Raw genomic sequence first — 14587 nt, forward strand, 5'->3', positions numbered from 1 at the left:
TTATATCGACCCCAGTGCGTAACTGGTACTTAATTTATCGACCCTGAAAAGATGAAAGGCAAAGTTGACCTTGGCGGAATTTGAACTCAGAACGTAATGGCAGACAAAATATGGCTACGCATTTCGCCCGGTGTGCTAACGATTCTGCCAGCTCGCCACCTTAACTTAACTTGACATACCAACATCACAAGCATACCAGTAGTATATACCAATAATTAAACCCAAAGATGCCAGCATTATATACCTATTTCTTTATTACCCACAAGGGGCTAAACACAGAGAGGACAAACAAGGACAGACAAACGGATTAAGTCGATTATATCGACCCCAGTGCGTAACTGGTACTTAATTTATCGACCCTGAAAAGATGAAAGGCAAAGTTGACCTTGGCGGAATTTGAACTCAGAACGTAATGGCAGACAAAATATGGCTACGCATTTCGCCCGGTGTGCTAACGATTCTGCCAGCTCGCCACCTTAACTTAACTTGACATACCAACATCACAAGCATACCAGTAGTATATACCAATAATTAAACCCAAAGATGCCAGCATTATATACCTATTTCTTTATTACCCACAAGGGGCTAAACACAGAGGGGACAAACAAGGACATACATTAGGTATTAAGTCGATTACATCGACCCCAGTGGGTAACTGGTACTTAATTTATCGACCCGAAAGGATGAAAGGCAAAGTCGAACTCGGCGGAATTTGAACTCACAACGTAATGCAGACGAAATACCGCTAAGCATTTCGCCCGGCGTGCTAACGTTTCTGCCAGCTCGCCGCCCTCTATATATACCAGCATTATATACCAGTTACTACATACACACATACACAAACCAGTGTTGTTGCAATATTTTTTATCCTTGTCCTGTTCAATTAAGGCTGATTTGGCACTACAGTAATTGCCATGACATCAAATGCTGACTATACATCAATAACATTTGTAAGATAAATATTCTGTATTTTATTGTAGCTAACTGGTCTGAGCGTGTCACCAGATACAGACCAACTTATTATATTCCACATGAAGGATGGCAATGATCTTGTTGTAAGCCTTCAACATCCAGGCCAAGAAGACAGAGTTGGAGAAGTGATTGGTGCTATTTGCAAGAACTGGCATCGGTATGTACTTTTAGAATTTTTAAAATTATCTTTTTAACATTTTTGTGAACACCTGTACTTGAAACTTAATTCAGTTGTTTATCTCAGGTGATATTTCCACAAGATGTGTTACATTTTCTTGAGTACTTTTAATCATGTTTCTTTGAGAGGATTAATTTCATACTAATTGCACTGAACCATTTTAATGCCAATAAATCTGGGACTACCTATATAAAAACATTTTTCTTTAAAATAAAATTTTCATCAAAACCTCATAACATCAATGATCTAACATGATTTCTGGTGGTCACCACCAGCTTGGTATAAGGAAGTCTAATGAAGAAGCAGTCACTTGTTCTTAGAAAGAGCAGTCAATTTTTCGAATTGCACCATATTACAATAAATAAGAAAGGACATGTAGAACAGTGTAGTCCTAGATAAAGAAAAAGGACAGGATGATCGATGTTAAAACGCATTTGATCATAGGTAGGTTCAATCAGTATATAATACTGGCATGTATATTGTGGAGGTGCAATGGCCCAGTGGTTAGGGCAGTGGACTTGCAGTCGGGGGATCGTGGTTTCGATTCCCAGACCGAGTGTTATGTGTGTTCATTGAGTGAAAACACCTAAAGCTCCATGAGGCTCCTGCAGGGGATGGTGGCGACCCCTGTTGTACTCTTTTGCCCCAACTTTCTCTCACTCTTTCTTCCTATTTCTTGAGTAATGCTGCAATGGACTGGCATCCCGTCCAGCTAATGGGAACACATACACCAAAGAAACCGGGAAACTGGGCCCATGAGCTGGCTAGGCTTGAAAAGGGCACATAAATAAAAAAAAAATGCTCAATCAGGACTGCCTTAGAGTTAACCAAATACCAATATTATATATATTAGTGTATAAGGTGACTGAGTATATAAGAGTATATAAGACCAATTCCAGGAACTTCCCCTCAAAAAGTAAAGTTTCAGCTATGCTCATGGTGTAATATTACTTACATGGTAATATTTTGTAGCAGTAGGTCACAAGGTGTTAGGTTTTTTTCTTATACATATATGAATTCTTCACAAGACAAATGTTATTTTTAGCAAATTTAATATACATAGAACTAAAATTAACCTTCATAACCTATAATTATATAAATGTTTCTACATGTCAATAGGACAGTGTTCCGACAGTTGCAAAAGGCTAAGCACTTAAGAGTTTACTATTTCAATAGTTAATCATCTCAATAACCACTAGAATGATACTGTCAAGCACACTACTGTGACTCTTAAAATTCATGCCAATTCATTTCAAATAACAACAAAGTACTTTCAATTTATAATACACTAGCTTAAGGTGACCCACTCTACGCGTGGGTAAGAGTGTGGTATATATAAATGTATACAAATTATATATATATATACAGATATATACACTTTGTATATATACATTATATATACATATTTATATATAGATACACACACACACACACACATATAAATTAACCCAATAAATATCTGATTCATAATATTTGTTCTCATGATTGTGTGGTTGTGGTAGCGATGATAATTCTCTGTATGAATGCAGACAGACGTAGAGAGAGAGAGTGTGAAAGCGCTGTGGAAGGCGGGGGAGAGATAGAACGCCGTTTGACGAAGTTATAAAGAGAAAGTGAAGGGGAGTTAGACGCCGTTATCGACGTTATATATAGAAAGTGATGGGAAGGGAGGAAAGATAGTGAGTGTGAGTGACAGAGGAAGACAGATACATAAAAGAATGAGAGTCGACTTGTCAAAGTGCGTTTTTGGCCCTAGCAATGACACCTTTTAAGATAGGGATTTCTAACCTAGCCCACTGGCATCCTCACCTCATTTTACATGTCCCTGTAAATTTTGGAGTCAATCCGACGGGATATAGTGGCCTTTAAACCGTTCCAGACAAACAAACAAACAAACAAACTTTTCGCATTTCAGTTTTATAAATAGAGATTAAATGTTACTGACTGGAGTTTCCCAAGCCCTAACGACCCTGTTTAGGCAGTGGTTATTTTACAGGATCTAGCAAAGGGTTAAATATAATTTTACCATTTATATGAAATAGATTTACGGATTTAGTTACAGTGTATATATTATATTGGTAATATGTTAAAAAATGTTAAATACACCGCTGGTATTTTGTAATCTTTGCATCACAAGTCCACGGGTTAAGATCCAGATTCTGTTTTTGCTGTTTAAGGTGATCCTTATTTTAGGAGCAATTTTTTTTTAGGTTCCTATTTTTATTCACTGACACAGTGGTATATAAAATTAGTTATTATTATGTTACTAAACCTCTCTAAAATCTTGATTATATTGAAAATTAATTGGAACACATAATCTTTATTACAATTCAGGTGTAATTTATTTTTGATGTTTTGTTAGAAGTGACTCTGACAGGTTGAGGGTGGGGTAACAAGCTATGGAGAAGGCTTTGTATTTCATCATATTCCAAACATCTCTATATGTAGAAATATGACAGTTAAACACCAACAGAGTAAACACAAAGCAAAGAGCAAAATTGTTTATAAGTCAAATAATTGAGACACCATTAATATCATAGACAGTAAAGTCTGTTGTTGTCTTCTATACCAGCTGCAAAAATGGAGTATTATTGGTTATTGATTGATTTTATCATTGCTGCACTTTAAGTATGTTAACACTTACTTACCAGCATTCAGATTATAGTTTAGGAGTAGCCTTATGGTTGTTCACCCAGCTAAGAATAACAACCAAGTTTCTTTCAAATCACACCCAACCATCTTAAGAAAAGGAAGATGTTAGACAATTCTGTCCCTGATATACAAAATGCTGGGACAGTCGTTGCTGGGATGCCATTAAGTGTATTTTTATTATATCTACTACCACTCACTTTGGCTTGGAATTTCATGCACTCTCACCCTAGTCTTCTGCAACTATTTCAAACTGACTTTGTAACTATATCACGCTTGGGAATTGAAAGTCTTTTACGTTTCGAGCCTATGCTCTTCCACAGAAAGGAACACAGAAAGAAACAAGGAGAGAAACATATATATATACCCAACGTTTCACTGACTCCACCGTTAAATTCCCAGTTTTGTAGAAAAAAACCTTAAGAATAACATGGGTATATATTAAGTTTATAAAAATGAATATTAAATGGAGGTATACGATTTTCAATTCAATGATTTAAATTCATTCGCATAATCTATTTCATAGTTATTTTACATTAACTAGCAATCTCTTATACTTTTCCAAATGTACATTTGTATTAACTAGCAGTCTCTTATTAACTAGCAGTCTCTTATACTTTTCCAAATGTACATTTGTTTATTTTATTTCTCTCTCTTTTTCAGCATAACCAAACAAGATTTAAAAATCTTTGTTGGGAAGAATTTGAAATGCATGCTGGGAGATAAACAGCGCAATATCCGTGTGCATTTCTCTGCTGATTATATCAACCGTGAACCAGAGTTTCGTAAAGAAAATGGTAATATGACACTAATGTGGCCTGCCAATGCGAATAAGATGCTGTTTAATAATTCCTAACTATTACTGACTTTTATTGGAATCTTGGATTTGCTGCTGTTTGGCTGTCAAATTGTTGCCATGGTTACATACAACATATAAAAATTAATCATTCCACCCCAACCACTACTTGGTTCTTCACATACTTTTTTCATTTTTTTTTTTTTTGACAATAGAAAATAGTTTCTCATAAATCCAAATATTCTGATGAGAATTGCAATTCTACAAATTAAAGAGCAACGAATTTTGTTTAAAAAAAACAATGACCTGTTAAGTCTTTCATAGTTTCACCTCATGATGAAACATTCATACACACACACACACTTATATATATATATATATATATATATATATATATTGTTGATAATGGAGATATATATATATATATATATATTTAATGATGGGCATTTAATCCATAATCATTACTCTAACAAAATATATCTTGTTTCACGTATGGCTCTTCAGGTGAAACCAAATATATTTTGCTCGATGAATGATGATAAATTAAATGTTTATTTCCTCTCAGATGTATCTTTGAGTCCTTTATTCTAAGTGGCCGTCAGAACTCTCCATGTAGAAAGTGAAAGAGGAAATTACTGCATATAAACAAATCATATTTAATCACCGTTATGGCAAGTTATATTAGTTATCATTTCACTAGTGTAGCTAGAGTGGCTGTCACCCCTGAGCCCCACAAAAAACATATATTGCCTACAGCAGACCCAAAAGGGGTGCTGCCCAGGATGGACTGTCCTCCTCTCTGCCCTACCCCTCTCTAGTTGCACTAATGCACTATATGGCATATTTCATTTATATTTGAACAGTACACATATTCTCTGTGTCTCAGGTAATATAAGTTCAAGAAATTCAAGGCTTGGTATATATATATATATATATATATATATATTCAGCTTGTCTGTTGCAAACGATATATATATATATATAGAAAGGTTTTATTATGGATTAGGACACCATTTTCTCACTGAGCTCAAAACTATATAAACAAGAGTTTTCAACAAAAACGATGTAAATATTAACTCCAGCTGCACAATTGATATAGTTAACTGCTGCACTCATCAAGTCTAAGTTACCATCCAAATCTAGCACTACAATATTTTGTCCATTTAATGATAAATATATCACTATGACTCTAATGCATCAATCTAGAATTCTATTAACATTGAAAAACAAAGAATAACACTCATTGAGCATGTTGAAAAAATACATAATAAAATAAAAATAAATGAAATACTACATATCCAGAAATTGATCTATTATTGAATTCCGTTTACTTATATCAAAAGGCCAATAAAATGCCTTCTCTGTCTTGCAGAAAAGTATGATATTCTTACACAACCTATTAATAAGCTCTATCGAAAGACAGTACAGAAATGCTGTCATGATAATAACTGCTAAAATTATTATAATAATTTATTATAGCTGCAATGATGATACTTCACTACTTGACTGATTGTGTGGTAATAGCAACAGATTACGTATCAGCAGTACCATTCCAACCCAAATGATCATCAATCAGATTAATCATGTCAAATTGACTGATTGGATTAAAGCTGGAAAGAATGCAGCTCATACATTCATTATAAATTCAAATTTAAGAATATTTGATAAACTGATAGGTTGACTAATATTAGTGAGAGTAAAGCTTTGAATAGATGAATTCTATTATGTGTAATCAACGTTCTTTATCTTGTACTTGTCTACCCAACACACACACACACACACATACACACACAAAGTAGTAATAGTGGGTGTATATAGCTTGAACAAAGAAGTGTACACCTGAAAATCATTTCTAATGAGAAATTAAACGTTTGGAAAATAGGATATTCTTTCCCTCAAATTAATATTCTGTGTGTGTATACATACATTCATGTCTACATATACATAATGATATGTAGCTGTGTACCTCCCAGGTAAATATGAGTTATATATATATATATATATATATATATATATATATATATATATACACACACACACAGACACATACACACCTTCAGTTCAGTATACACTTTCTGTTTCCATGCATAAAAACATGAAGATATCCACTCCATAAATGCTTAGTTGCTGTTTTAGCACATAATTTGTTTTTAAGCATAGCGCTGTGATTTTTTACCTAGACAACAACATTCACCAAAAATAATTATATCTATACATATTACAGTATGGTTTTTGACAGTATTAAAGGGAACGTAGATATGTGAAACTTACAAATATGCAGAGTTTTGATTCTATTTTCTGGTCATAACTTTGCTTGCTTCAAGATACAAGTTTCACTCCAACGTTGTTTGAATGGTTAGCAATAGGAAAAGCATCCGGTATTAAAAATGCTGTGACAAAAACATTAACAATTCTTCATTAGGAACATGGAAATAAATTAATATAAAAGATATATGGGTGTGAGTGTGTGTGAATATGATACATACATACATACATATATATATATATATATATAATTTTTGCACATATTCATATGATTTGTGTGTGTGTAGATATATATATATATATATATATATAATTTTTGCACATATACATATTTGTGTGTGTGTGTGTGTGTAGACATATATATACATACATACACACATGATGTGATTTATATGTATATATATGTATACACTTGGTTTTAATTTTTTATTATTGTCAATCAAACTTGGCAGCAAAAATGTGTACCCAGCTTTACACATTCTAAATAACAGATGATGATGATGATAATGTGGTTTGTTACTAAGTTTATGCCTGAAAGAGTTTCTGGAGTATAAAATGTTCTAAGATATAATAAACATTTAATTCTACTCCTGAACCTATGTTATTTCCAAATACCAAGGTTATACTTGTAAATAGCTCTTTAACACTCGAAAAGTATTGAATGGAATTCTGATTACAGCAATCATCTTGTGTATATTCCCTGTAGTGCACTTAGTAGTATTGTTCGTTGTTCTAGAGTTGTTTATATATACTTTGAAACTTTAAAGTAATGTATCATAAATTGCAGAATATTAGCCAACAAATGGATTAGTTGGTCTTGAGGTTTTGGGCTCAACTTACAAGCCCAGGTTTGTTGCAAAGTTTCTTATTTTATACTTGGTATATAGATTGATCTATAGTTTCCAGTAGAATTTTTTTCCCCTCAGCTTAAAATATTGACTTTTATGCTGTGATGTATAGCATGTGTTATATACACACTCTACTGAATTTTATCACTGTAATACACTCGAAACCTCTGGAGTCGAAACTATTTCTTTATTTCTCACAAAACCAAATACTATATATATATTTTATGAAAAAACTATGTGATCTCTTGAATTACTTCCAAAACTGAAGGTTTACTGGTGGCTTTAGTTTCACTATTCAGCTGTGTTCATCCAAATCAAAGCATTGCTCTGCAAAAGACAAATCCTTAAAACAAGGCTGTGTCAGGAATTCTTTCCCAGAGTTTTAGGGAACTTTCATTGTAAAAATACACAAATCATATGGAGTAAGATTTCCAATCAAAAGTGATATCATCATGATTAAAATTCCTTCCAAGATATTAAGATTTAAATTTTAAAATGGAAGACAATTAATGCGCATTAATATCTGTTGCTATTTTTGTTATTGTTATTGTGTTGAGGAAACTTAAACTTTGTCGGTTTTTTTTATGTGTTTCCAGTGTTATTTTGGCTCATAAGTAGAATTCTATCAGGTTCTCAGATACAAACAGCAACATCATATTAAGTTTTCAAATTTTGTTTTATTATCTGACCAATTTACTTTTATTCTTAAATCACATTGTTTTTTTGGTCTGTTATCTGACAGGCTATGGGTTATCTGGAAAGTTGTTTTATAACAGAGTATTCAGTATTGAATTTTACGTGAAGCACTACATAGTACTGCTGTATGTTTCAAGTATTGCTACATAAATTACATTTTTGAATGTGCCTCTCAAAAAGCACATTTTTCTTTATAACTGTCAAATAAATCTCTAGACCATCTTTATATACATGACATAACCTGCTTGTGTTCAATGCTTTCTAGAATATCCACACATTGAAATTTTATCATTAATTTTAGATTGTAAAATATTTTACATTTCACAAAATGTATGCATTTCAAAAGTGTTCCCAAATATAGGATGCATCATTAACATTTTCAACTAACACTGCCACTTAAAATTGTTTTATTATGGCTTCTGTTGTTTATAAACAGCAGCTACCACCCACTTCTACACTGCAATAGCAGAATTAGTTAACACCTGATTTGTTTGGTAATTGTAAATATAATTCAAAGTCAACACCAAGTTAATGACATCAAAAGTCAGTTTTATTTGAAAACCTGTTCTTGTTGTTTCTGATTTCTTTTAAATGCAAAAATTATATTCAAAAATCCACTCTGACAAAAACCAAAAAAATGCCAAGAACGCACAATACTGTTTGTTTTAGATTAGTTGAATGATTTGCCATCACACAAACATATCTAAAATGACTTTTTTAATGATCAATGTCTGTGGAATAAAGTTCATATAATATTTTGACGAGCCATTTCTCCTTCAAGTGTTTGAAATAAAAAATAGATTTGAAGCTTGTTTGTCATGTACGACAACTACAGCACAGGTATCTTAATTCACTAATTCACATATCCCTACAGTTATTATTTAGTTGAAATCTCATCAAATTAAATCCTTCATTCAAATCATTTAACTAAAAGCTTTCTGAGGGCAAAAAGAAATATTTACTTCCACTTTTTTTGTATAAATTCAATGTATGGATGTACAAATTGCAATCAGAAATGGTTAATCTTAATGCTTGTAGTCCAAACATCCATGTTTGGCTGTAATATTTACGGCTGTAAAATGCAGTCTTATTGAAAAAAATAAATTGCTTGTTTTTTTTTTCTATTTTTTATGATCACAAGACCAATTAGTTTGTTTCCATTGTTTTTACCAACGGTCCAAAAACAAACTTTTTTTTTTTTGATCACAAGTCAACAATTTAGTCACAAAATATTTTTTTACAGTTTAGTCTCCAAACCTCTTGTTTAATCTCAATGTCTATAATCACAAAATCAAGCTATAATAGTCTTATATGGTTAATAAAGACCAATTGTTTAATCTAAAAACAAACAAAAAGATTTTTCTGGATTTGAGACCAAATATTTTAAACAAAAAGAATATTTTCTAAATAATTTGTTTCCACTGTATATATCCCTGAAAATAAACAGTGTCCTGTGTATATATGAAAATATTGTTGATACCCTCCGGTAAATTCTGCTAGAATATCCTACTATGTGCTGTAATTATCATTCACCTTAATTATTCTTATATATTCATTCACTCTTTGTTCCATGAAGCTTACAAGAATTTGCTGTTTAACATATAGAAATCAATTTTAATTATCCAAATAATGACAATAGTCCAAACATGATGCATATATTATGAAAACATTAAAAAAAAAAACATTTATTGCTTGATTTGTTGAAAGCAAGAAAAAAACGACAAAATATATATTTTATAAAACAAACATTTCTATTTCTTTATTACTTTGGTATAAATAAACATGAAATGCTTTTGTTCATTTTAAATGTGATTTTTCAATTCAATTTTTGTTTTTCTCTGTAATTATGACAGCATACACAGTTTCCGTTTATTCATTTCATTATTTTATGAAAAAAAAAAAACAATCCTTCACTGATTTATACACATATATTTTTCCTCTCTTTCACACACACATACACAGTGTTTTTGATACTATTCACCATCTACACACTCTCTCTTTTCTGTAAAGACTTTCCCTTGTTTTACCAAACACCCTCCACAACTTTCTCCACACATCCTACACATTTTCCTACAGTTTTTTTTCCACAACATCAGTTATTCCTACTGATCACTTCTTCCTTTGAAGTTTTTTTTATAAACATCATTGTGTGTCAGTTATGATATACAATATCTTTAAATAAACACGATACCAGTTTACTACTACTACATTAGCTGCTAACATATTTTAGCCATCTGTTATAGGTTGCGAGCTGGCAGAACCGTTAGCACGCTGGGCGAAATGTTTAACAGCATTTCATCTGCAGCTACGTTCTGAGTTCAAGTTCCACCGAGGTCGACTTTACCTTTCATCCTTTCGGGGTCGATAAATTTTGTACCAGTTACATACTGGAGTCGATCTAATCGACTTAATTCCTTTGTCCTTGTTTGTCCCCTCGTGGGCAATAAAGAAATATTTTAGCCATCTGTTACATTAGGGACTGCTCATATTACAAGAGATACTAATAACCACCGGTACACTAGTTTGTTAGTCATATCTTTAGTTTAATTAATTTATGAGACTTGCTCCAATGTCCAGCTGAAGTGTCAATGCATTTACAGCCTCACGTCTTTGATGTCTGTATACTATGCAAATAACGACTGTTGTGTCTTTTATGTAACAATTTAATAATAATTCATGATGCACTCTAAATTAACATTATTGAAACCAGCTGAAATGAATGCATGCTCAATAAAGTGTTTTTAATTTTTACCTCTGGTTTTATAATGAAAATTTGACAACTGTTAGGATGTTGATTAAGTATAGCTAACTGGACATTCAGTTTGTTTTGTGACAGTACTGTATGGCACAACACACACACACACACACACACACACACCACACACACACACACACACACACACACACACACACAAATATACAAATAAAAAGTGAGGGCGGGAGGGAGCGACATTACAAGTTAATAATTGAACGCAATAAGCACTTTCCCTCTCCTCGGATACAGGAAAAGAAATATGCTCAAAGTCACAAATAGAGGGACAGAGTAGGTAGGGAATAAGGAAACATCAAAATGTCTATTGTCAAATAAATCAGCACTGAATCAGTGATACCAAAACAGCTGTGTCACACTGTATTTCTTTTTCGACCAGATTATCTTTTAACCCTTTTGTTACTGTATTTGTTTTGGGATGCTCTGTGTTTCTTTCAATTACTTTAAATATAACAAAGAATTTAGTAAAATAACTTAGTTGTCATTCAGCTAGTGTTAGGAACATAAACTGTGACTAAGGTTTGGTGGAAGATTTTAATTCAGAACTTATGAAAACAAGACATTTGTACTACAGAGCCAGTTGTGGTTTCAGCCGGGTTGGTAATGAAAGGGTTAAAGATGCTACAAAGTTGTTTTATATACAACTTGAGCTTATACTTTGAAATTTTGATATATTAATAATATGGCGCAGGAGTGGCTGTGTAGTAAGTAGCTTGCTTACAAACCACATGGTTCCGGGTTCAGTCCTACTGTGTGGCACCTTGGGCAAGTGTCTTCTAATATAGCCTTGGGCCGACCAAAGCCTTGTGAGTGGATTTGGCAGACGGAAACTGAAAGAAGCCCGTCGTGTATATGTATGTGTGTGTGTATGTTGTGTATCTGTGTGTATCACTTGACAACCGATGCTGGTGTGTTTAGGTACCTGTAACTTAGTCTATCGGTCTCTTTTGCCGAACCGCTAAGTACTAGGCTTACAAAGAATAAGTCCTGGGGTCGATTTGATTCGACTAAAGGCGGTGCTCCAGCATGGCCGCAGTCAAATGACTGAAGCGAGTAAAAGAGTAATACTAATAATGACAATGATGATAAACTTGACGCATTTCTAAAATAAAGTTAGTTTAGGGTTCAAAAGATTAAGATTTGTGGTTGGTTGGGGATGGGGGACACTTGTTTAAAAAAATAAAACTGAAAAACGCTTGATGCATCACAATTCAATTAGTAATTAACCATTTGATATTAGTTTTGTTTTATTTATAGTTTCCAATAACATAATTATCATTCATACATTCACAAATATTTGTAAAAAATACTGTCTGTTACACATGAGTTTTCACAGAAAATAATCACAATTCTGTAAATAAATTAGATGAAATATTCAATTTTTAAAGATGTGTGAGTAGTCTTTCTTGTAGTCCTGTCACAGAATGAATTAAGATTTTTATCTCCACTGTAGATTTATTTAGACACACTCTACCTCTTCTATGATGCCAACGTTAAACACCTTCAAGCTTTTTAATACAACTGTGTATGTTTGGAAGAAACACAGAAAAATTATTTGCCTCAAAATACAAAAGACTGAAAATATTTTGGTATACCTTAGTATCTTTATATTTGTGAGTATGTGTGTAAACTTATTGAAGTCCTTTTTCTGTCTTGAAGGATAAAACAAATATTTTTTACTTGAAGTATATCTGTAAAAAGAGCATGTTTTTGTAAAAATATAAAACCTTGGATGTGGAAACTACATAGATATTTGGCTATAGGAAGCTCTTTGATATGCAGACAATTCTCTACAGAATCAATTTTATCAGGTCTTACAAGAGTTTGTCACCTTCATTTGCATACAATTTTCCTTCTTCACCGAATTAATCTTTATGGTTTTGTTAAGGTATTTACCGGATTATTTAACCCTTTCGCATTCCACTGTCAAATATACTGCTTATTTATTCACATTGTTTTGAATTAATCGTGCATTATCTCACAGCTCCAAGATACCAATAATGTGATCATTTATTTTTAGAATGACATTATAGGGAATGTGTGAGAGGCTGGATCTGGCCACTTTGAACCTAAAACAGAATATTTAGGCCAGATATGGTCAGTTTAAATGCTAAAGGGTTAGATGAATATACTTACCATTCATAAAATTAACATCAACATGTGTCAACAATTGGTTGTCAACTTACTGATATTCAATAATTAGTTATTTTATTAATCACAAAAGGCCTGCTATTTTATTGAAGTGATTAAAAGGAAAAAACCTCAACGTAATAATTTGGTTGTCACCTTTGTATTAAAGTAGTAACTTTATTTATAACCCAAGGGTACTGAAATGCACAGTCAGTCCTGGCAGGTATGAAACTAGTTCAGTTTCAATACCATAACCAATCAGTGAATTTGTTACATTTTTTTTTATTCAAAATGTTTGTTTCTGTTGATTTGTTTTTGAAAGAAACTTTCAGTGTTTCAGTGAAAATAATTTTATTTCCTATTATTGCAAGTTTTGAACTACCAACCTTGTGGCTATAAGTTCAATCTTTGTTATGGTTGGTATTCCCTTATTCAAGATGAATTATGCTGCTTGCTTTGGTATACCTGACTGACAATAGGTTTCACCTTCACTGACATAATCACCCACCACCATATTAATGCAGGAAAATACATAAAACTATTAAAATACAATTGAAAAATGTATGGATTGTGGTATTAATTGTTTTTACTCCCTTTGTACAAAGAGCCTGAAGCCTGTGTAGAATGTGAATGATTGAAGAGTCGACTGGCAGTAGAACACTATCAGATTGACCAGCTGTGACAATTCCTTCCCAAACGCTTTAAGAGACTTGGAATATTTTAGTAATCCAATGTATTCAGTGATGCGTGATAAGAGCATCCAACCATAAAAATATTTTGCTCTCACAGTATGTAAATGTTCAGATATTACAACTTGTTCTTTTCATAATTTTACAAATGTTACATTCTTTCAACTGAATGAGTCTTGTGAATTAATGTTTTTAAATATTCCAATGACTAACACACCATCAGTTACAAAACTCTTAGACTCTACTTAAATACTACTACTACACTGCTTGTTTTTTATTTTGTTTTACTTATTTTTGCACTATAGCTATTTTTTTCTTTAGCAATGCTTGTATGCGTGTGTATCTCTCTCTCTCTCTCATAGATATATATATATAGATATATATATATTAAAAAGTATAAATTAGGGTATCTACGAGATACCACCATGCTGAAAATAGCAGCCATGATCTGACTCTAAAACCACCTTAATTGTCCATATCGCAAACACGGAGAGAAAACAAAGAGACAAGATGAAGCTAGTAAAAAAATTGCTGGATATATATATATATATATATACACACACACATGGACAGGCATGGTTGTGTGGTTAAGAA

At 32.6% G+C, this 14587-nt stretch overlaps 1 protein-coding gene across 2 annotated transcripts in view; it reads left to right on the top strand.

Moving 5' to 3' along the window:
- Positions 1-6468, top strand: part of LOC115216379 (unconventional myosin-Id) — a 141852-nt gene extending 135384 nt beyond the window's left edge. For both annotated transcript variants that reach the window (XM_029785674.2, XM_036506271.1), the window contains exons 23-24: positions 981-1129; positions 4463-6468. In XM_029785674.2, coding sequence (XP_029641534.1) covers positions 981-1129; positions 4463-4655 — 342 coding nt within the window. In that variant the 3' untranslated portion in view covers positions 4656-6468. The remainder of the gene's footprint in view (positions 1-980; positions 1130-4462) is intronic.
- The last annotated feature ends 8119 nt before the right edge of the window (positions 6469-14587 follow it).

This window comes from Octopus sinensis, linkage group LG10, assembly GCF_006345805.1.
Source record: "Octopus sinensis linkage group LG10, ASM634580v1, whole genome shotgun sequence".
NCBI lineage: Eukaryota > Metazoa > Mollusca > Cephalopoda > Octopoda > Octopodidae > Octopus > Octopus sinensis.